The sequence below is a fragment of the Onychostruthus taczanowskii genome, unplaced genomic scaffold (genome assembly GCF_017590055.1).
Source record: "Onychostruthus taczanowskii isolate IOZ18803 unplaced genomic scaffold, ASM1759005v1 scaffold37, whole genome shotgun sequence".
In the NCBI taxonomy this organism is placed as follows: Eukaryota; Metazoa; Chordata; class Aves; order Passeriformes; family Passeridae; genus Onychostruthus; species Onychostruthus taczanowskii.
Window position 1 is genome coordinate 9,183,724 of NW_024501126.1, and position 23,752 is coordinate 9,207,475.

At 41.6% G+C, this 23,752-nt stretch overlaps 1 protein-coding gene across 1 annotated transcript in view; it reads right to left on the bottom strand.

Moving 5' to 3' along the window:
- Nucleotides 1-23,752, bottom strand: part of MYO10 (myosin X) — a 162,719-nt gene that overhangs the window by 85,800 nt on the left and 53,167 nt on the right. The window contains exon 3 of the mRNA XM_041411761.1: nt 4,261-4,419. Coding sequence (XP_041267695.1) covers nt 4,261-4,419 — 159 coding nt within the window. The remainder of the gene's footprint in view (nt 1-4,260; nt 4,420-23,752) is intronic.

The window sequence follows — 23,752 nt, forward strand, 5'->3', positions numbered from 1 at the left end:
AAGGGACCACCAGACTGCAGCCCAAGCAGAACGCTGCCCTGGGCATGATGCACATCCTCCACCAAAATAGGACAGGCACGTGTCAAATCATCACCAACACTTCAAAGGTGGATATACCTACCTAGAATTTCTTAACTTAATTCAAAAGGAAAGAGCTAATCAAAAGGGTTTTGAAACTTGTTTATTGCTTGTACTCATGCAAATGAAGGTGGATATGACATTGAAAGCCTCTGCACTGACCTGTACAATATATACTGCAGTTATTTCCAACCTGCCTCTCACCTCAGCAAAAGCTGCTCTCTCATCCTCCACTCTGCTCTTCTGAAATTTGCTCACCTGCACCAATAACCAACCACTGGCAGAGACAAGACAACTACAACTCATCCCAGAGCCAGTCCAAACACCATAATTTGTGCGACACACAGCACAATCCACGCCGTGTGGTTTATGAAATTCTCTCCAAGGCTGAGCCAGTCTGCTCCGCAGTGTGTACTTAACTAAAAGTAAACCAGAATCAACAGCTTGGGAACAATTTGCCTTTGAATGTTGACAAGAGTGGCTGCCACAGCACTTGCCCTCTCCACACCATGTGCCCTGTGGTGGCCTCGCTTCAGAGGTGACCAAATCCCCCAAGTGCCTTCACAAAAGGCTCTGTTTTCAAATGTGGCCATCCTCCATTTTTAGCACTAGTGTTTATCTTTCCATATTTTGCCACATACCAGTCTAGCATGCAAGCTAATCTGAGCATTCAAAGATGAGCATTAAACTGTGTATGCTGATGTCCACAGCTGGATCACCCACTGTTGTTCCCAAGAGGAACAAAATGGGAGATGAAGCAGCAATGAAAGCTCGTGCACCATATGATCACTGCCATCCTAAATTTTTGTGCTTTCCTGGACAACAAATGTGGTGACAGCACGGAACCAAACTTTCAAATAAATGCAGTATTAGTCACAAAGCCTGAAAAAAATACCAGACAGCACCAGCCTGCCTGGAAGAATCAAGAAAGGACTTGTATATCCTATGTTTCTCACAGACCAGAAAGGGAAAGCACAGATTCTTTAATGGAAATTCACACAAAACATATCACAAGATATTAACAGACTTGACACTGATACAAAAAGATGGTTCCAGATAAACAAGAACAACATTTTATCATTCACCTCGCAAACAGCAAAGATTCAGCTGAGATCCTCAGTTATGTTCAGAGCCAGGAATCATTCTCACAATGAACATAATCTGTAATCTAAGTCAATATTCTTCCCTCCCCAGGAGATACCAGGAAATACAGAAAATCCTCTGCTGACCCTTTAAAGCTGCAGTTGTTGGCAGCAGCAAATAAAGTCGCTGACGTGTTTGACAAAACTTGGCATCAACAGCAAATAACTCTGTAGTATGAATTAGGAAGTAGTGAAAAGTTTAGGAACACGGGTATGAGTATGTGAGACAAAAATGTTAATAAGTAACGGAAGAGTAAACTGAGCTCAAACATCTGAAGACATTTATTTAAATGCTCATTGCTGGAGAAACAGCTCTTCAAATACAGAACAACACACAAGTTAACAGTGGAAGATCTGCATAAACAATTGTCATTCTGAGAAAGTAACTGTTTAAATTTCCCTTTAATTGTTTCTTCTGTACCTTTGAAATTATACATACTTTTCTACAACTAAGTATATTGCACTTGATATAATTTTTATGTGTGTGTGAACAAGCAAGCCCCAAAACTCAAATCCCAACAAAGTGTATCCTCTGTTAAGGTAAAAAGGTGCTTCCTGGTCTCAATGCCACTGAGAAAAAGAACAAAAAGCTGCCATGATCAACAACCACACTAATATATTTGTAATACTACAAGCATAGAACTCAAAAAATGACAACATACACCTTTGCATATCTCTTCCCCCTACTCGGGATGTGAACAAGAAGGTGCACAGAACTGAGATAAAAGGGATCTGTAAGCTAAAAGACAGAACACAGCAATTATAGGGTGGTTTGTATCTGGGGATGGCAAGAAGTCTTTCAATGGGATGATCAGCCCTTAAGCCCACAGAGGAGAGAGGTACATGCCTTCCCAATTTATCCCTAGTGCACCAGGGCAGATACAGCCAAGGTGATGAGGCAGATACAAGAGACAATGTGTGAACTACAATGATGAAGCCACTCCTGGTCAAGGGAGAAGGCAAATAAATAATCTGTAAAGTTTTGATTGCTCCTGGCATAAATTCCAATGGCTTTCACTGTCCCATACTAGGGCTAGTTTGGTCTCAAAGCCGAATGATCGAGCAAGTTTGAATGATCTGCTGCAAAGTAACCTTCAACAAAGGTAAACTTAATGCATCTTCAGTCTTTTTCTTTTTTTTTTTAACATTAAAATATGATTATTGCTCAACATAGTGAAGCAATTTTGGCTCAAAATGACAGACCTCCTTTTGCAATGACAACACCCCCTTCTAAAATACATGCTCCTAAATTTATAAACTTTCATGAAATTACTCAAGACATGCATTCAGTTTTTTGGGATATTTTTGCTCCTGAAGCCCTTTCCTGCTAAAACAACACCATTGTTGCAGTAGGAGTGGGGTATCAATGAGGCTGGAGAAAAGAAGATGCTTCTATAGTCTGGTCCTGGTTACACATACAGGGCAAGAGAAAGGCTTTCATATGCACTTCAAAACACACATTTTTTTCCAACCACCTTTTCAATAATTTTTCGGGTGGATTCAAAAGACTAAGCAGTTACATTAACAAAACTGAAGGGACAATGCATAGTCAGTAGCAACTGCAGATCTGTCATCATTAACAGCACACAAACCTGTTTGTCTAGAAAAGTACACTGCACGAAGCACTAAGGATCAGAATACCCTAAACTTGCCTTGACAAGCTAAGAAAGAAGCTAGGACATGCCTCTTCAGAACAAGGTTGTTCTATGCCTCATCAAAAAAATCACACTCATACCCTTATGGTTTTTTAAAAGGGGGTGTGTCCTCTGTGTGAGTGCACATCATGAAACGATTTTTAAAATTTTGACTCACACTGAGTCCCATATGCTAATCTAACAACACTGTTGGAAAACTAAACTTCTATCAAGTATATGTTTTTTACTCTCACATGCAGGGTTGTTCATTTATGCTATTCATCTTTTGTTTGCTGATTTTTTCTGAAAGGTAAAACAGTTCATTTGTTTTGAGGAAAAAAATACATAAAGACTAATGTAAAGAGAACTGCCTCAGTATTGAGGATTACCCATGCTAGCCACTTTTAAGGTAATGTGCAAAGGAATATTATTTCATTGTGCCCTTTTTTGCTTTTCATCAAATCTTAAATACAGGGAACGTTTATTTTTTCACTTCGATATGTTAATATTGAAAAATAAGAAGCCAAACTCAGTAGATGATGGTTGAAATAAAGCATGTATATGGTCAAATCAAGGGCCCAGACATGTGATGAAACAAAAATTGTGTTCTGCAATTACTAGTAAAAAAACCCAAACCAAAATGGCCAACCACTGGACCACTGAAAAGTGCAATTTTGCAACCTGTAGCAGCTGCTAATATTCGTTGTATCTTTCTCATGATTAGTGCAGTTCCAGACTCACAAAAGATTTGTATCTAGTTTAAGAGTACTGAAAATATTGAAGGAGCAGGTAAATATAATAATAAAAATCTTCATTACAGAGTTAAGAAAAGGAATTTTGTGTGGACTAATTCCTAGTTTTGGAAACTGATAAATAGCTGCCTGTTTTCATAGACCCCAAACTCCAACTATCTTTATTTAACAGAACAAACACTCAGCTTGACAATAGTATGCTTCTTTCATAACAACCTTTCCACTACAATGCAAGAGGGGAAGCTGATCAGAATTGGATCTTGAAGGACTAACAGGATCTCAAATGGCAGTGACAGACTAAGTTCCGCCACATCCTCCCTGGTGATGAGCACATTTTTTTGGGGCAGAGAGTCTAAAGGAGAAGAGGAAAATGAGAGTCCTTTAAACAGCCTTGTAACTGAAAATGTAGAAGTGTATACAGCATGCCAGTTTTTCAAGATTTCCAAGGGATTGCGTGTCCAGCCTGAGCTACCTTTTCCTTCCATCATTGTGGGTGAGAAGTCACAGTATGAGGCATGCTTCAGCTCTGTGTGGATAGACAAGGAACTGGAAAGCATTAGGAGAGGAGAGAGCACAGAACAGCAAAACACACACAGCACTCACATTCAAAAACATTCCCAGTGGATATTTTTCTTAATTTTGGAAAAAACTTACGTAGATTTTATCTTGCTGATATCGCTGGAATAAGTTGTGCATAATGGAGCCTTCATGGAGATCTACGAGTGCTGCCATGTCTTCCACACTCTCTGTGCTTGTTTGATGCATAGGCGTTACTTTTTGGTGTGTGATCGTGCTCTGTTTGTAAGTGAATACCTGAAAGAGGGGAAACAAAAACAACATTAATCAGAGCACACATTCAAAAACTCCTGTCTGAGAATGGAGCTTTCATACCCATTCATATCCCCTATCCAGCTTATCAGTGTGCAGGCGTGCAAAATATAAGAGCCTGGCAGGGATAGCATCCTCTAAAGCTTCTCTGACACTGAATGAAACACCAGATACCTACATGGGTCATCAGAAACTAGAACACACTGACAGTGCACTGAGGACTATAAGGGCTTTTCCTGCTAAAGGGCAAATGCAATCTTTTTTCACACTGGATTAGTGCTAGACTTTATCAAGAGAAAAATAAACCAAGCAATAACGATTCCCAAAAACACAAAACCAACCAAACAATAAACCACCTCTTACAGTAAAACCCACTTACACTCAAATTGCTCTGGGAGGAAATGCTTGACTGTGCAAAACAACAAATTAAAATTAATGCTCTAATAGGTTGCAAGTGTTCATATGTTTGATCTGAAACCCACTTAAATATTTCCATTCAACTCTCCAGTCAGGAAGCAGTCATTACACCTAATGCGAGTAGCATTTTAAGTTCTGTGTGCAGCAGATATTTAGAAATTAATAAGCCAAGAGATTTCTTAATTGACTTTTTGGACTAGTTTCTGAAGCCAGTTCCTAACAAACAGTAAAAGCTCTAAAAAAGAATTTAAATACTTAGTTGGAAAACACTTCCATATATCTTCTGTAAAACAATCACAAATATGCAAGAAGATGTACACATCCTTAATATAGTTAAACTTTTATGAATACTAATAACATCAATAAAGACTACATCCCATTTCCTGCAAATTTACGTCTTGGCACCTCATCCTTATAGACATATGCCCACATTCGCACAGCCAACGCTCCTCAGGCAATTCTTGTCCCTGCTAATGGTGCCATTTCAGTGTTGAAAAGTCAAAGCATGGAACTAATGCAACTACTTTGTGGAAATACTAATATGGAACATTAGAAAAAACCCAAACCCTTCTGAAATCCTTTAAAATAATATTTATGAAGCCAACAGAAGCAGAGCCATAACTGTCAGCCAAGCACCAGCAAGCACTGTGGGAATGCTGCTGCAGGCTGGGGGTCATGCTGTGCCTGAGGGGCCACCTCTGCGCAGGAGGAGGAAACCCCTCAGAGGTTTTTCACCATAAAACCTTATGTATGTTCCTGGCAATGGAAGACTGAACAAGTGACATTGCAGGAGGCCATCCAGACAAACAGTGATGTTGTCTGTCCTGCTGAGACAAGTGAGAAAAGAGAGGCTGAAGAAGCAAGAGGCTGAAGGCAGATCGGATGAAACACCAAAGCTCTGTACTTGGAAACCCTAACAGCTGACAGAGGAGTACAGCCTGAAGACATTTCTTCATTAAAATAGTATCCTAAACATAGCAAATGCTGGCACAGGCCACCACACCGTTACAGGTGTCACTTGCACCAGCAGAAAGCATACTGGAGGAAAGCTGGGGAAGAAAGAAGATCTGGGAAAGAAATTTCTGACAGGAGCTGGGAGGCATCACAAACATCAACAAGGTATGTGAGCAAACTGTCAGAAAGTTCCAACACGTTCAGAACATCCGAGGTATAATCCTTGGCTGAGGGAAAAAGACAGACATGGAGAGATCAGAGCCTTATTTTGTGGTGAAGAACAATAAAGATGACAGGACAAGGATTTGTACAGGGCAGAGTGACCCTGCCAAGATGGAGAAAGCAGCCACTTGTAGGAGCATGTGGTCCAGACAGAACATCTAATAGACAGAATGAATGTGAAGAGCATCAACTGACAGCAAAACTTTCAGGGCTGAAAAATGTGTTAGCAGTCCTAAGACTAACCACACAAACTGTAAATGGAATTAGAGATAATTACATCTCAAAAGTTATAAACTGCAGTTCCTAGTTAGAAGAACCATAAAGGAAATCTCAAATGTCATACTGTAGAACAAAAATACCACAAGCTGAAGGATTTGGAAATAAAAGGGGTATAAGAAGAGCAAATCCTAGAAAAGTAAGCAACTTAATAGAGGCTATGTATCATCTTAGATACAGAAAAACAGACTCAGTGAGAGAATTACGAAACCAAAAGGGGACGACACATATCCTGTGAGTGCATCTCATGTGAACATGGAAAGGAAGAAAAGTATTACTTCTAGGAGGATAACCTCCATATTTTGTGATGTCTATCCTTTAATGAGTGATGCACAGGTTAGCAGGTTAGGTAGAGCACCCAGTACATCAGTCAGCATGTTTATTAATGTAAAGAATTCACAGACAAACACCAAGTAAAACAACACGACAAATGAGTTGCATGTGGCAGTACTACAGAAGATGGTCTCTGCAGATTCATCCTTCTCACTCAAATTCACTATTTTCTCTTCTTCAGTCTAGTTGTTCTAATACTTCCATCTCTGCTACACAGTGCCTTCTTGTTTGGGTGAAGAAATTTTTCTGTGGGCTGATTCAGAGACAGGACTGTGCATCACTTAGCTAGAAAACACACCAACTGCTAATAATGGCTGCCGCCCAAATAAGAAAGGAGCTCTTCTTGAAATCTGAGTAGCTACTTTTCCTTTATTTTTATTTTTTGCCAGAACCATGCATCCCTCAGATTTCTTAAATCCACTGTAACACCAAATCATCTAACAAGATCGAAGTCATGAGAGAGGGCTGCAGGATCACATGTACAGACCTCATCTCCTTAAAATGGGCTTTTTGCAGTCCTGCTGCTGAAAGGCCTGCTTTGTTTTATTTCATCTTGAATCACGCCTTTATTAGGATAAGGACGTGGAAAAACTACCTTGAACTTTATTATTAAGATCATGTTATGAAATATTACAGCGCTTGAAATCCTCAGGAAATAGGAAGCCAGAGCCACTCTGCAGGGTCAGCACAAAGAGCAGGAAGATGACCAAGCTGGCTCCTGAACTTCAAGAGGACCCTCTTGGCAAAGTGCAGGAATATCCATCCTCAAGGACCCTCCCAGCATTTCTGGAAGGTCAAGTGCAATATGCAGGAAACTAGAATAAGATTTAAGACAAGCCTAAATGAGAATTCAGCAAAAACTTCTTTCCTTTCTAGATATAAATGGTTCAAGATAACAAACATGCTGAACACATAGAAAACTCTAAAATAAATCTTAAAGAGACAGCATGCAAAATAAGAACTCTCAACGTTATTTTGGAAATGAAAATTAGAGGTTGAGATAGGATGGACCAATGCAAAGAGCAACGACAAAAAGAACAAGCTTAAGAAATATAAAACAAAACGGCAAACTCAGCCTAACAATAGTCAAGTGCAATTCACTGAGAAAGGACAATCCTTCAAAACTGTACTGCTGTCCCTACCACAGCATACTAGTGCTGTGATGAACATGCCAAAAAGGGACTTGAACGAAGAAGTGGCCTAAAAAGCCAGAGGACAAATGCTATCCTGCACAATTAATCTGGCATGTGGGAGAAAAAAAAAAAGTTGTCTTTCAAGCCTTCCATTTAAGGGAAATACCACAAAACAATGTAAAATTAATTTTCTCCATTGAAAAAAATACCCCTAAGCTCAAGATTTAATGGAAATTATGTTTTAACAAAAGATGTAATTCGTAATATAATTTATTAACATGAGCAAAGTACATAAAAGTAGGCTCTCAATGACAGGAGTACAAATGCTTTCTCTCTTATGGTACCATTTTGTGACACGATGCCAAATTTAGAAAATCCCTGCTTGAATCAGATCATTAAATGACACCAAGAGATTTCACAACAGCTGAGTCAAGTGAGTTAAAAGAATGGTGAATTAAGTGCTTATGTACATCAAAAAAAACCCCACAATCCCCACTTCTTGCAAAAGTTACAAATCACAGCTGGGATTTCCAGCCTGCGTGGATCCCATACTCAACTGAATCATTCAGGGTGTTTTTCACAAGGAGGTGAGGTTTTGGTTTGTGCTGATAACCCATATTGGATGGGAGGAAGGCAGAAGGTACTCCAAAAGTTTCCTGATCAACAAATTGGTATTTGAATTACAACCTTCGTTGTTTTAGGGAGGTTTCTGTGAGATTTTTATTTAAAGGCAGAAGTAGGCTCATATGCACCTTGGAAGCCCTGACACGAGCTGGATCATTATTAAAACTGTTCTCTGAAAACAAGCAAAGTCACCTACTGAAGAGTTCACATATTGCAAGCATTTTAGAACAACCCCTTCCACTCACACTGACCCATTACCCACCTTGTGGGCAGCAACTGCAGCAGTTGGTCACCAGTCATAGCCTTGCCATTAATAACACATGCTGAACATGTACTGCCTGACTGATGCCAAGTACTGCCTGCTCGGGCATGGTTATGCAGTTTAACATGTCCCTGCTGTCAGTCTTGTTCCAATAAATCGAGAGGGTTTATTGGTAGGGGTAACAGACATGGAGCAACCAACTTCCCTCGGCAGCTCTTTGCTGCTCAAGAATTTTTTTTATCAGCCCTTGGTGCACTCTATAAACTGCAGGGCCTTACAGAAGATAATCTTGGTATCCAAACACATAAACAGAAATATTGAAGTTTTGTCACACATTCAATTTAAATTAAGTTGTTCAAATCTATATAACCAGAGAGATAATATAAAATATGGTAAACATAAAATTTAGTAGGACAGGAAAAATGAAGACAAAGAGCTACTGTACAGAAGTCACCTGAGAGACAGGTTTACAAAGTAAAAATATACAAGCAAACAACCACAATTTTTTCAGTAATTGCTGTGATACTAGCAAACAGCATCTGGGCAGTCCACAAGCACCAGAAAGCAAAACTAATTGACCCAAACAGTAAACCCCACAGCCTTCCTGTTGCTGTCCCATGGACTGCCCTATGTGAACTCTTCACAGGGTTAATCCCAATGGCTACTGTGATGTCCATGAAAATGCATGACTCAAGAGCAGCTCCAGAGGACTTGGTTCATACGTTCATGACATCAGTGCCCTGTGTTATCTGATGCATCTTTTTGCCTATTGTCACTGACCCCACAACAGCGATGAGCATAGCCCAGCAAAACACACAGGACTGTACAGAGAAACACTTAAAAATATTCTTTTTTTTCTTCTCTGCTGTTGGTCTGAACTGAGGATCATCATTTGTGTTCCCCTTGTGTTTAGAAGTTAAAAGAATGCAATAAATCTTACAAAATGTCTTTATAGATGAGTCCAAGCAGAAAAAGGAGGCCATTACAAGCTGTGGAATGCAGTGTTCCAGGGAGAAAAATAAATCATGACAAGCCCAAGGACCCAGAGATTAAAAACAAAAATAAAAATGTAGTATTTTACCCTTTTTTTCTGGAGAGATCTACAGTCTAATTAGATACTTAAAATATAGGACAAGGATGCTATCTTATAAATCTAAAGTAATTTAAGATCAAATGTAAAGGAGAAGAACTATTGACATTGTAAAATTCTACAGTTAATTGTGACAAGAGTGTAACCCAAGTAATGTTTCTGCCCAGTAATTTACTATTTTTCTGTATCAGTTGACCTCAGACACCCACTGTGCTGTTCCAAAATAATCTTTCAGATAACAAGATGTACTAGGGCCCAAGGTTTGCTTTGATGTGATGTAATTTAATCTCTATAAAAGTAACCAAAAAACTCCAGAATGACATTTCTTACACATGACACTATGAAGGAAAATGAAATAATTTTATGAAAAACATTTATTGATGTCAGGAATCATCAATCTGCTATCTGTGACCTTCTGGCCTTTTCTTCAAGCAACTATCCCATACACACATCAACTAAGAATCAGCCTATTTTCCATCTGTTTTGTAAAATTCTCCCCCTTTTGTGCTGGGAACCACTGCAGTCTCTGGCCTCCTTTACCCATTAGATGTTAATCTTGACCTCTAATGGGAAATGTCTAAATGACCACTTTGCACATCACTCTGCCAACCCTATCAGTTGAGTAACACACAGCCTGTAAATTGTGGTAATCCTACACTTTATCCTTACCCTCTGCTCACTTTGGTTCCTGCCATTTTCAGTCTTTGTTCTTTGTCCTACCAATCAACCCCCTTCCAAACTCTCCCTCTCAGCCCCCATTTCATATCTCTTCTCAGACTCATTGGGGCCTGGGACACCTCTGTCAGTAGCTGCTCCCAGGTTCAAGTGCTGGGAGCCAGCCCTGAAGCCTTCCTACCCTCTCCCCAGCCTGCAGCAGTGACAGCACCAGCGATGACTTGCAGCACCTCCCCAAATGGCTTTCCAACTACAACTTTCAGGTTCTCACACCCACACAAATTTCTCTTTCTGCTCCCAAGCTTCACAGTGACAGGAAGCAGGCTGCCAAGATGACAGCCCAGCTCAGCCACAGCAGAGCTCATCAACCCACTAAATTGTGCCTCTTTGTTGTTCTTCTACATGCTGACCACTGTCAACAATCTTGTCTGATCAACACTTCTCACCTAACCCCATTCCACAAGAGGTATTTAAAGTTTACTTCACTCTCAGAACCATTTCCATTCATAGACAAGCTCTGCCATCAAGTATGAACAAGCTTCTAATTACAGGTTCAGAACTTATGACCCTTCAATTGGGGTTCCCTACACAGACAATTAAGCAATTTAATTGGAACTAAACACATCCATTTTACCTAGATTACACTACTGTAAGCTAAGCCTCTAGGCAGTCTATATAATTCTTACAAGGAAAAAACAGAAGTCCAACTTTCTTTCCAAGTGATCTTGCATAACTTACAGCACCTGCAGACACCACAAAGCTCAAAGTTTAAGACGCCCACCTATAAATACTGTGACTGCAGTACAATAGAAAATGTGCAACACCCCTCACATGTCACCAGCACCTTCTTCACCTGGCAAAAGTGCTCCTTTCTGTTTGTAAGCAAAGAAGTGAGAGAACTGCAGCTGCCCAAGCTTTCCCAAAATGCTGGAGCATTTTGGAGCAAATGCTTGCATTTGGAGCAAGTGAAGCAGTCCAAGGGCAGGACACAGGAGATGTACCTCAGCACGTGTCCCCAGCTCCCTGACTGGCAGCCAGTCAGCAGCAAGGCTCCGCAGAAACCCAGGGAGGAAGCTCTGACACACACATCACTGCGAGATAAGACAGAGAGCACACGCCCCATCTTGTAGCAGAGAAACAGAAGGTCTGGGCCCATTCTTCCCAGGGGTTCAATCTCCATCTCTCTTGGGACACCCCACCAAAGGTACTCCCAAATCAGTGTTGCTGTAAGGAGCAACCAGTAAACAGATGTAATGGCAATCACTCCTGCTTTCAGTGCACATCACCTTAACTAGCTCAAAGGACAAGGGCGTGAAAACTGATGGTCTCTGCAGGAGGAAGACCAGAACACTAAAAACTCTCACCCTTTATCCATCATTTTCCACACAATGGAAAAGTGCATCTACATACAAAGCCAGGCACTGAGAGCATTAGCTTGCCTCTCAGCATTACCTATTGCTCAAGTGAAAGTTTCAGTGTCAAATTTGTATTTATTCTGTGATTCATAGAAATAAACAATGACTATTTGTAATGCTGGATTTGAACAATATGCCCCACTATCAAGAAATGGAACAACTATGGTCAATAAGCAGCCTACAAATTATACCAGCTTTTTTGAGACACAAAGTAATTAATCTCAATAGGTCTTCTTTCTAAGAACAAAATAAAAAAGGAAAAAGCCCTGCAGACAGCTGACTGGATTGTCTCCAAGACTAGAATAGGAGCAGCCTGTGTGCAACTCACAGCAGTGAAGTCAGAGGCAGTGTTTCTATGGGAGCTGGAGCTCTAGAGGAGCATCCCTGTAGAGCCTTGTCCCAAATGAAGGCTCGCCAGAGAAGGTGATACTCCAGTGGTGCTCTCCAGGATTCCAAACAAAACCCAAGCAATGCCATCGTGAGCCTTTTGGCCTCATCCCTCCACATTCTTCTCAACCCAACACTTTACATGAACTGACCCTGCCTGGGCTGGTGGTGCAGCCCCCATGGCCTGTGGGTGCCGATGGTGCCCAAACCCTGTAGGAATTGTCCACCTGAATGAAATCATGCACAGGGGGAACAGAAGACACCTGGGCAGCAGCTGCCAGGCACAGCTGCCTGGTAGGAATTTCCCCTCAGGAAAGTTCTGGCACTTATCAAAACTGCATTACTGCCTAAGACAAGTAGGCTCTGCTGCAACACCAGCTGTAATGGATGAAAGGTCCTTGCATCAACCCAGCGCAAGCAGATCCCCCCTCATAGGGAGACCACAGCCACTAGGCTGGGGTGCTCCTCCTTCTACAAGGCTGCTGCTGCAGAGGGCTGGGAGGGAATAGAAAGAAAACAGACACAGAATAAAGGTTTTTGCATAGAAATGGATGGTCTTCATGGCAAATTTCCATGTAATTTAGGGCTTAGGTTTCCTTCACCCCTCCTACCAGGCAGCAACCGACCCCTCAGCTCTGGTCAGATGCAGCCAGACACCGAAGGTTTTGCTCCAGCTCATGGCTTACCCACCCAGTACTGGCTGGGTGTCAGGGGCTGGCAGACCTGCAGGAGCACCCCAGCAGGCTCCAGGGCCACCCTCACACCAGCCCTGAGACAACCAACATGGCCAGAAGCCAGGCTGGAGAAGAGCCAGCACAGACTGCACTTGGCTGTTGGCAGCATGATCCAGTGCACTCCCACAGCAATGCGCCAGTCAGGGAGGACTGCAAGGTCTTACAACCCTCAACTACCTCCATCCTGAAAGACACCACCCACAGAGGCTCGAGCAGTAAACTCCCAGACGCAATTTGCTCACACCTTCTTCTCCCGCAGGTCTCACACCACTGGCAACAGAGCAAAGCGTGCTTCTCCTCCAGGGCTTTCCACCACCAACTCTACCTCTGTGTTCCTCTTGCAAAACCTCCCCTATTTCCAGTCATGTCTCCTACCCCCCACACCTCTGCCCTTTGCCAGTACAGTCCCATTTTCCCTCCTGGTGCCCTCTCCCACCCATCATCTCCCCACAGGGAGATCTGTCCCTTTGGAGCCACCCTCTCCCAGCTGTCAAGGCAAGAACTTGCTTTCCAACCCACACATGCATTTCATTTTGAATTCAAAGTGTCCAGTCCCTGAAATCTAGCAGAGGTGCACCTCAGTCCAGCTGACAGTCAACTGGTTCTGTCTGTTCTGCCCACAACCAAGGGACAATCTAAATGTCACAGGAAATACAAAAGGGTTGTCAGACGACTAATTAATGCTCTACTTGAAACAGGAGTATAAATGTTATGTGAGATGCCCTGAATACATTGGGACAATAAAATAATATAGAGCAAGAATAGGATACTGGCAGGCATTAGTCATGAATACAGTGCTAAGGGCAAAAAACACTCTGCACTGACTATTTTTAAAGCTGTTTGTGAATTAAAGACATGACAACTTGCATATGTATAAAGGAAGTCCATAAACACATAATCTCAGCTTTCAGATCTCCTGACAACTTTTAACTACAAAACTCTCAATTTATATTTCCCCCAGTTTGTTTTTTTTAAAATTTCTCCACATCTTGGCTTGATTTTGCCAATGTATGTACTGTATGCCTCACAGCAACAATATTTGATTGCACTCAGCCTTTTAATCAAACAACCTTTTGTTCACAACAGCAATGTGCCTGCTCCTATATGACCTTCCTGCCTTAATTTAAAGAAACACCTTTTAGATTTTTACATATTGACATATTTCCAGAGAAGCAGAATAAGCAAGAGATTGACATGAGAGTGAACTGGTGGAGCTTGAAATTATCTTTAATGGATTGGATTCATTTTCAAGTTCTTTTGAACCCACTCCAGCGGAATTTAGATAAGGGTCTACTCTCATATTTGCTTGTTAAAAAATTAGTTTTAGGGCATTTTTGCGTTTATGTTACAAGAATAAAAAAAAAAAATCTAAATGACAGATGATACAAAGCTCTGTATGGGTTTGCAGAGATCACAGATCATAGACTATCTCAAGTTGAGAGGGAGCCTTAAGGATTATGGAGTCCAGCTCCCTGTTCCTTGCAGAACTACCTAAAACTAAACCATGTGACTTAACAGCATTTTCCAGATGCTCCTTGAAATCTGTCAGGCTTGGTGCCATGACCATTTCCCTGGGAAGCTTGTTCAAGTGCCCAACCACCCTCTGGGTGAAGATTCTGCCCCTAATATCTGACCTAACCTCACCCAAACAATGTAATTTCCACTTGTGAAAGCTTAAGTCCAAATTGAAGCATGAATTATTTGTTTTAGAAGAAAAAGCCCTTTATATTTACTTTTAAAGTTAACTTTTAATCTTTTTTCTTTTAAATAATATTATGAAATGGCCCTTCTACAGTATCCCTAATTATCTTGTAAAGCCAAACCAACCTCCCCCCTTTACCGGCACGCCACACTCCCACCCACACCCCTGGCACTACTCACTGTTGCTCCAGCCCAGAAAATAGGAACTGGGTACAACCCTGGCGTGAACATCAGCCCCTCACTTACTCTTTTCTCATCTTTAAAGGAAGATAGCCAAGGGCATATTTTATCTACAACTCAAAGCGGTCCTTTAAACAAGGTAACCGTGTACTCAACTTCCCTGCCCCCAAAACTTGCAGGTGTACAATGGTAACTTACACTGCAGGCAGGAGAGAGACAGCAAGAAGTGGAAAAGAGAGGAACTGAAGCCCTGAATACAGTAAGCTCCTAAGAGCATCTATCCATGAAAACAAATAGGAACATGATGGACCATAACACACAATGGAGAATGCTCAAAGCAGAATCATGGGCAGGTGAACACGAAACATTGGGCATTTTCCCAAACCAAAGCACACGGTTCAGTTTCTATAACAGCCTAGTCAACAAGGCTATGCCATTTCAAAGTTGACTTTTACCATGTGTGCTGATCTGAAAACAATTCATCAGGCTTTCAGGAAAATGCTGTCTGAGGAAGAACAGAAGGCTCTACAGTCATTCACTCAGCTGAGGCAACTGGGGTTTTTTCCAGTTCTGACCTAAGATAATGGAAGGTGCCCTTAAACAGCTGCAGGAGGAGGTGACCTCCTCTTACTTATGTGCCTGGCTCTGACATGCAGAGGTAATTGTAATTATACTGTAGGCAGCGACAGACCGACTCTCAGCAGGTGTCCTTTTAATCTACCCAAGTTTGCACTGGGTCTCACAACAGCATTGTTTCCCCTGCCTGAGAAGGCACCCTAAATATCAAAAAACTATTCTTTGCTAGCCTGGAAGGACGTCAAATTAAAAAAAAAAAAAAAAAAGTGCAGGTGGTTTTTCCACACTCAGAATTAGCCAGTGCCATTCATAACCATTGCCAGGGGCAGCACCATCTTGGGACAGAGGAAGCTTTAGCCCTACCTCATAGTCTAAACTGGAACTGAATCTCAGCTGGCTTCACACAGCATGAGTACAGCTTCCTCCTACCCATGTGTGCTAACCAGGAACCCAGCTCATGTGGTCCAGAGACACATGACAGTCCATGGTATAGAACCAGCCTGGGTCTAGGAAAGGATTGATCATTCACTCAGCCTTCGTGCTGATCTCCCTGGGCCCTGTACTGAGCTCACCACAACCCATGGCAGTGCCAAAAGGGGCAAGAGGCCATGGCAGAAAGCTTCACGCGGCAGGCATGGATTTACTGGCTTTGCCAGAGATAAAGAGAAGATCAGCTTCAGCTCTGCACCCCAGTGAACCCCTCTTCTCAGAGGATCAGACACTGAACCTCAACAGCCCGGTCCACAGTGCTGTTTCTGTGGCTAGCAACCTGCCAGTGTCTGATTACTGCAGGGTTGGCTGCCCAAGTGTGCAATAATAATACACAATAATCCCTCCTGAGAGGCACTGCTCTCACATGCCCTGCTAGCAGGACTGTGACAAAAGACTCTGTTTCTGCAGAGGGAAGGAGCAAGGGACCTTGCCTCCCCACCAGCAGAAAACCACGGGTCACTGCAGAGGGCAGGGGGTCCCTCTGCTCCTACCACTGCTCAGGCGACTTGGCAAAAATAGTAACTGACAGGTGAAAGGTGGAAGAAAGGAGGAAATAGCTGGAATAATTACGAATTTCCATACAGTAAGCAAAAACTTGGGCTTTTCTTAATAATATATTCTGATAGGTTAACTAATCAAGGAGATTTCAGCAACAAAAATTATCTTAAACATTATTTTCAAGAAGCATGAAGCCATCTTTATTTATAGTTCTACGGAGTATATTCTGCCCTTGGAATCTTACTTTTCTCCAGGACCAGCGTGCTTAGAGAACAGCAGCAGTCTCCAGCAGATGACCACTGACAGCTCCTGGAGAAGCACCGTGGGTCAGTGAGCATTGCTACTGGTCAGGCAGCATGCTGCAGTAGGGCTTTGTTTCGCTCTCTTCAACCAGGAATTCCTCCTAAAAAGTTACCCAGGCCCTTTGCTAGCTGTGCCACACCGCAAAGCGTAAAGCTTCAAGACTCTCAGGGCTCTCCTGTTATTCTCACAACAAGGTACCCATCAACATGTTAGGCTAAACTGTCAACAGTGTTCAGCAAGGAAATCTGAAACTTCCCAAACCCGTAATGGGGACTGGCTCTCCATCCCCCCGCCCTTCCCAGCTGCAGCAAGGGGAGAGTCTGCTGCCAGGAAGAACAAAACAGGTTTGGACAAGCATGAAACCAAGCTGCACGTATCTCAAGATAGCAGCCAGGGCGGTTAAGCCTTTTTCATTACAAATATGAAACCCAGATCCACACCCCAAGAACCCAACTGGACTCTGGCAACTGCGGTCTCTCAGAGACACATGCAGCTGGAGTTGGAGGGTTCCTGCAGCCACATGCCAGCCCTCACTGAGTCACAGGGGTCAGAATGCCCCTGGCAGGTCACTTCTGATATTTTAATTTACATTTAGGGGGGAACGCTGCCTGACTGAAGTTTTCCAGGTCTCCCCTGCCCGACAACTGCTCTGATTAAAGATCAACAAAACCAGCTGAATAGTGTACAATGGTTCAACCATGATACCACAGTGAAGAGAGATGGAAGCAGTGGCGTAAAATAAAAAAAAAAAAAAAAAAAAAAGGCAACACATTCTATAAAAAATTAAATAAATAAGCCCTACTGTATCTTGTTTTGAAAATATGCAGAAATAAGGGAAAGGGCATAAATTCATATTTATCCTCTAGTTCAAAATCTTTCAAAAAAAGATGTGAAAAAGAGAAATTGCTTATTTACAAGCAGCACAGTCACCTTCTAACTTATATTGAAGTTGCACAGTGCACTCCTGGGCTGCTGCAGGAGCATTACTCAGACTGATTGCACAGACAGGTACCAATTACTTAGGCTCTTTCAAATGCATACTAGTAAATTTGATTATTACTCAAATAAAGCATACATTGTTAGAAATGCCAGAGTGGGCTCTTTCTTTGACTGAAACCTTTATAGAAAAAAATCCTACCTCTTTGCTATAAAGTTTTACAGTGTCGAGTACAAAGACCTCTTGGAGAGTTTTAAAATAAAAATATGAAAACACTTCTAAATTTTAATATGTCTAGTTTCGGGAAAAACAATATTTCATTCTTTTGCTTGGTAATATTATAAGGAGCGTGAACAAATATACCAGGCCCAGGAGCCTAAGAATTCACAGAACAGCTTAAAAGACTTTTTCTTCTTTCTGTCTTAAGAGTCTCTACAAGTTCTCCTTTCTTATATCCTTAGAGATAATATTGCATATAATACTGTTCATTTTCTGTTATCATGCAGGTAAAAATCTCCTTCAATTGCACTTAGGGAAAACTTGTGGATGTGTAATACAAAATGTTAATTTTTTTTTTTTAAAGCACACAATCTCGTCGAGGGTGACATCTCCCTGTTAGGACACCAACCAGTTGTTCTTTATGTAACAGACACTTTCAGCGCATGAGCCTGAACACGAAACAAGCTTGGAGAACGGGGAATGAAGCTGCATGTCCACCCAGGGCAGAGCTGACCTGATGGCAGATAAGCCCAGGCAGGTGTGAGTCCTAATGCCCTGCACTGAAGGACACTGGGGATTGTAAGGGTTGTCTGGCTTTTTACACCCCAGTCCCCATGACTCTAAATGCTAGAATTATTCGCCATAAATTTCCAATAGTCTACAAAGATCCTTATTTTGATCATTATGATTTCTGTGGAATGCAAGATGAGCAAGGACTTTAATTTTTATCATTTTTTCTTTTCTTTTTCCTCTTTCTCATTAGAAAGAGGGCAAGTTCTACTTGCAAGGTATGTAGAATAAAAAAAAAAAAAAAAAGCAGAGTCGGTCTGAGTGTATTTAGTGTATTTTTCCATGTAACTTACAGGCTGATGGGTATACTTGCCTGAACCTACTGCAGTACAGCTATAACACTGAAAAATCCTCCTGCAGAACAAACAGCATCAGATTAGAAGACAAGGGATGCATTAATGAACCATTTAATTTAGCTACCTGAAGCCTGAGCTAAATGCCACTTCTCTCTGGGAGTACTGACCTAATGTGATTCAAGCAATGGCAGGACTGGGTTAACAGCTGCACTCCGTGATCTTTGTGGTCTTTTCTAACAAAAATGATTTTATTATTTAATGATTTTTGTCACCTGTTCCATCTTACCTGTGTATGCTTCAGAACTGAGTGCTAGGCTGATGCTCTCTGGTTAATTCCAGTGACTTAGTTCCACACATAAGCTCTCTCCTGCTCTGACAGTGCCATGATTTTTTTTGCAAATAGCCTCAGACTGGCAGATCAAATAAGAAGTTTCTAGAAACAAGAGCATGTTTGAAACCTACAGCCAAAGATTATGAAGCTAAAGAGACCATTATGATCTTTTGATGTGAGCAGCTGTGTAACATAAGAAAACCCAGAAATACCTAAATTCAGTTTTTATTTAGCTAAGTCTGAGCCCTGAAATACTTCAAATCTCTTTCCTTTCCCCTAAAGTATCTTGCATTCATTACCATCCATTTGGATATTGACTGTTGCTACTCATAATATTAACTTAAACTAGTAGAGGAAACTTCTCTATGGGCACTTCTTGTGCAAGATTAATGGCTCCCAACTCTTACCCATCTGATATTTAAAGCCTGAGTTTAGTGATGTTCTGTGTGATACCCAACTTCTCTCCTCATCCAAGAGCCATGAAGCCCAAGGCTCCAATGATGTACCATCACATTCTGCATCATGCAGGCAAATCCACTCTCAGTGGTGTGGAAAGTAAAGACCCTAGGAAGGACACATCTGGGCAGTTCCACAAAGGTGAGACAGAGGTACTACCTAATATCCAAGTCCAAGTGTGGTTGTAGTTCTGCTTAATATCAAGGCAATCATAGAAACACAGGCTCAGCAATAAAGAAAGATGTTTCATGAAGCAACAAATGAGCAAAGTGCATTTGCGGACACAGCAGGGCAAGACCTGCTCCCACTGCACACGATGTGCAGCACAGCTGGACTCTAAAAAGGACACAATGTCTTGTCAAAAGTCAAGTGCTCTGGATTGAAGGCCAGACTTGGGCCTTTGAGTAACTGTTTACGCTTGCCACAGTTAGAACACAGAGGGAGGGGAAAAAAGTGCATGCCATTAGTACGACTTCAAGTAGAAATCTTTATACCAGTATCTTCACACACTTTTTGTTAGCATATGCTCTGAGAAAAAAGACACAACTAACAAGACAAAGCCCACAAAGACCTCCAACAATGAGTTACACCCAGAGACACCAGTGAGGAATCACCCAACACTTCATTTATTTCAAGACAGGTAGGTAAAAGAAAAAAATTATTTTCCTAGTATGGTTTAAAAATTAATCCTTAATAAATTAAAGTTTTCAAATTAGGTTTTTCTTATGAGATCCCTCTGTTGTAAAGAAAATAAAACTATTGCTATATTGCATGTTCTCAATTCTGGGCTTCATTCATCTGAAAAAGTTCAGTCAAACCAACAAATTTGCTGATACTACCCTTACAAGGCTTTACAGGCTTTGCAGATTCAACAGAAAATACACAGCCTTGTGCGTCTCTGCAAAAATACTACTATGCTGTGGGAAGAAAAAAACACACCACAGGAGCATACCAAGAGAATGACCACTTGCAAAAGCATAGACATAAATGTGAGTTTCCAAAGCACCAAATTTAGTTTCTTTGTAGCTGAAATTTTTACAGAAGGAAATGGCTTGAAAAGGCTTCAACTCAGGTGCTGGAAGTTGAGAACAAAACCTTAATATCTAATATTCAACAGCTGCTGGGAAGAAATTTAGCATCCCTAAAAGCAAGCTATACAGGTTCCTACCACTATCTAAATCACAGCACCTGATTTCAATTATCATTTTTTATAGGGTTTGCTGTAACTGATCTGACCAAGACCAAAATAGGTCCCCTTATCAGATGTTGCACAAAAAGACAAAACCTCCACCCTAGCACAAGGCTGTCCATAAATACTGCTTCATGTTCCCAGGCAGGGAAGCAGTACTTGCAGCTCAGCTACTGGCAGAGGAAGCCTGTTGGTGAGGGGAAGGTTTAACCTGGACTATCAGGATGCACTTCTGGAGAGGGTGAGCCAAAGAGAGCACATGTTGGGCACAGAACTCATCAAAGAGATTAAGCCAATAATAAAGTTGAAGCAGCACTCATTTTGATCCCCTCTGTCTGCTCCTGCAAGGTAACTCAAGCACCCAGATACATGGGGCTGCCGACAGAGAGCAAGCAACCGCTGGTCTCCACACAAACTCACTTCTCATCACCAGAGGCTTCTCCCGTTAAGACACGTCTACACCAGCATCTGTTGATGCATCCTGTGAATCACAGATACGAGGTTTTCCCAGCAGAGGCCCTTGACCTCACTGTGATTACACTGACGGTGCTTTTTCAGTGAATTTTCTTTTGCTCATGGGGCTACTGGGGTTACTTGTTCCAGGGTTAGCAGGCTGTCCACACAGTCGGGGAAGTGCTAGCACATCTGCCAAAATGTTTTTCCAGGCCCCTTGGGGCACAGCTCAATCCAATTAAAGCACGCACAAAAGCAATAAAACTCAAAAATTATTCCCTTGGTGCTGTGGGCTCCAGCAGACCAAAGGTTCTTCCCTCTACTATACTGCCAGCAACTTGAAGTCAAACCCCTTCCAACAGAGCTGTATCAGCTATTTCTGAAATCACCTGACCCTTTTCCATGTGCATTTGAGACAAAAAACCTTGCTGACTGGCCTGGGGTCCTTGGACATAAAGGAACTTTTTTTGCCCAGCTGAGAAGAAACTGACAACAGCTTTGCCCCCAGAAAATCAGCACCGAACTGAAAGCATATCCTCCTTCCTCTCATACAACTGCACCACTACAGTGAAACCACTCTGCTACATCAGCTGAAATTTCAGTGGTAGCAGTGCCCACACAGAGATTTTTATTTTGACTTTGCACAATCCACTTCTTATAAAGAAAAAGTGCTGTGAAGAAAAGGCAGAGTGAAAGACAATTCGTTTCTAAGCAGTGGTGCAAAATGTGAATTAGCATGCAAAGCCTTGTCAACTCAATGATTTCTGAAAGATGTTTTGAACCAGTGCAGAGACATCCCCTTGGAGCACAACACTACAGGCAGATGCTTTGAATGGGAGGCTGACCACAGGAAACAAGAGATTCCACAATTCAAGCTAACGAGGCACAAAATATGCCATGTAGGAAGGGCACAGGATATGCTCCTCAAACACAAAGTAGTTTTAAATGTTAGTAAGACACTACCATCTTGTCTAAAGATCCCAGAAGATAACACTGCTGAGACAAGTTCAGGCGAGCACTCCCGCTAGATTGCTGGGCAAAGAAGTGCATCCAGATCAGCAACCAGTAAATTTCCAGTGGTCAGAGGCTGCCAGGAGTGTAAATTCTGGTTACTCCATCAACCACACACTGTGCTCACATCAAACAGACAGCTTTCACCCTGCTGGATGCTCACCTTGCCAACCTCAGGCTACATCAACCCTGCAGGGATGGCAACAGGATCTCTGGCTAAACCCAACATGCACATGTGAAAATCAGTGCAGGTATTGCCCAGAGAACTGCTGCACATATGGCTGCTAAACTCACTGGAGTTGAAAAGTGTGATGGGGGTGTATTTGTTAGTATTTTCTATTAAGAAAAATGCTTGTGCTCCCATGGACACAGACCTGTTTCAGACTATTTACAATAAAAAAGTTGCAGCTCTTCTCAAACAAAATAGAAAAACAAAGAGTGCCGTTTGAGGGTGGTTTGGGTTTGTCTTTCTTTTTGACCCGCAGACCCATTTTCAAACACAAACCAAGAAGTAAATAACAGGCCTTTTAATACTAAATTTATACACCCAGAAACTAAGTTTTCCATGAGCTTAGAGACTAAAATTCAGACACTTACCACTACCATGTAGTTCAATACACTTGTAACAGATTCAAGATCTTTTAAAAGAAAGTTCAAACTCCATTTGTACTCCAACAGCAAGAGCTGGCTTTTCTTCCAAGCCTCTTCACAAACCTCTTGTTCAATAATGAGCTTTCAAAACTATAGTAAAATTCATTACTCCCTTTATACTCATCTCATTATCCTGGCCTCTTGCTGTGCTTGCTCCTTTTAATGGATGGAGCAAGTATTAGCTTGATTTCCTACCACACATCAAGTTTTCAGCTGAGGTTAGTAATATACATCTCTAACAAATGATAAGATCTCTATTAATTTACTATTAAATGCATAAAGCTGGAGATTTTATTTCTGCCTTGCATCTGACAGATAGTGTGAGCACACCTTACTTTTCTAACATGCTCTAACTTTTTCAGGCAGGCACAAATGATAAGAGGAATTCAAATCAAGGCCAGAACTCAGTTATCATAAAAGAACTGAATTGAATATATCCATTTGCATCCATATGTAGAAGACAAAAAAATAAAAGCACAAAGAAGTTCCTCAGGAAAACTGCAGTCAATACACAACAAAAGAAAGTTTTAAGACCTGAAGTTGGCAACAGCACATTTTGATGAGAAAATTAAATTAAACCACATGCCTGTTCAAAATACAGCTTACTGAGACAGTAAAGAAAATAAGCTAAACCAAAACATTTAAAAGTTTAAAAAAATTTTCATTGCTACATTTTCCAGACTTTATTCACAAGGTCTTGCACATTCAGACATGGATAGCCAGCGTGAATTCAGATGAAGCATCATAAAGGAAGGGAAGTTGGAATTATTGCTGACAAATCATGGAAGTCCCACTACTCTGGGTGACTCCAAACTCAGCAGACATGTCAGGACAACATAGCAAGATGCTCTGCTGTTGGCAAACCTGTGCTGACACAGACACTAATTGTTTTTCCAGTGGTAGGCTCATAACTTTCTTGTCTAACAGAAATGC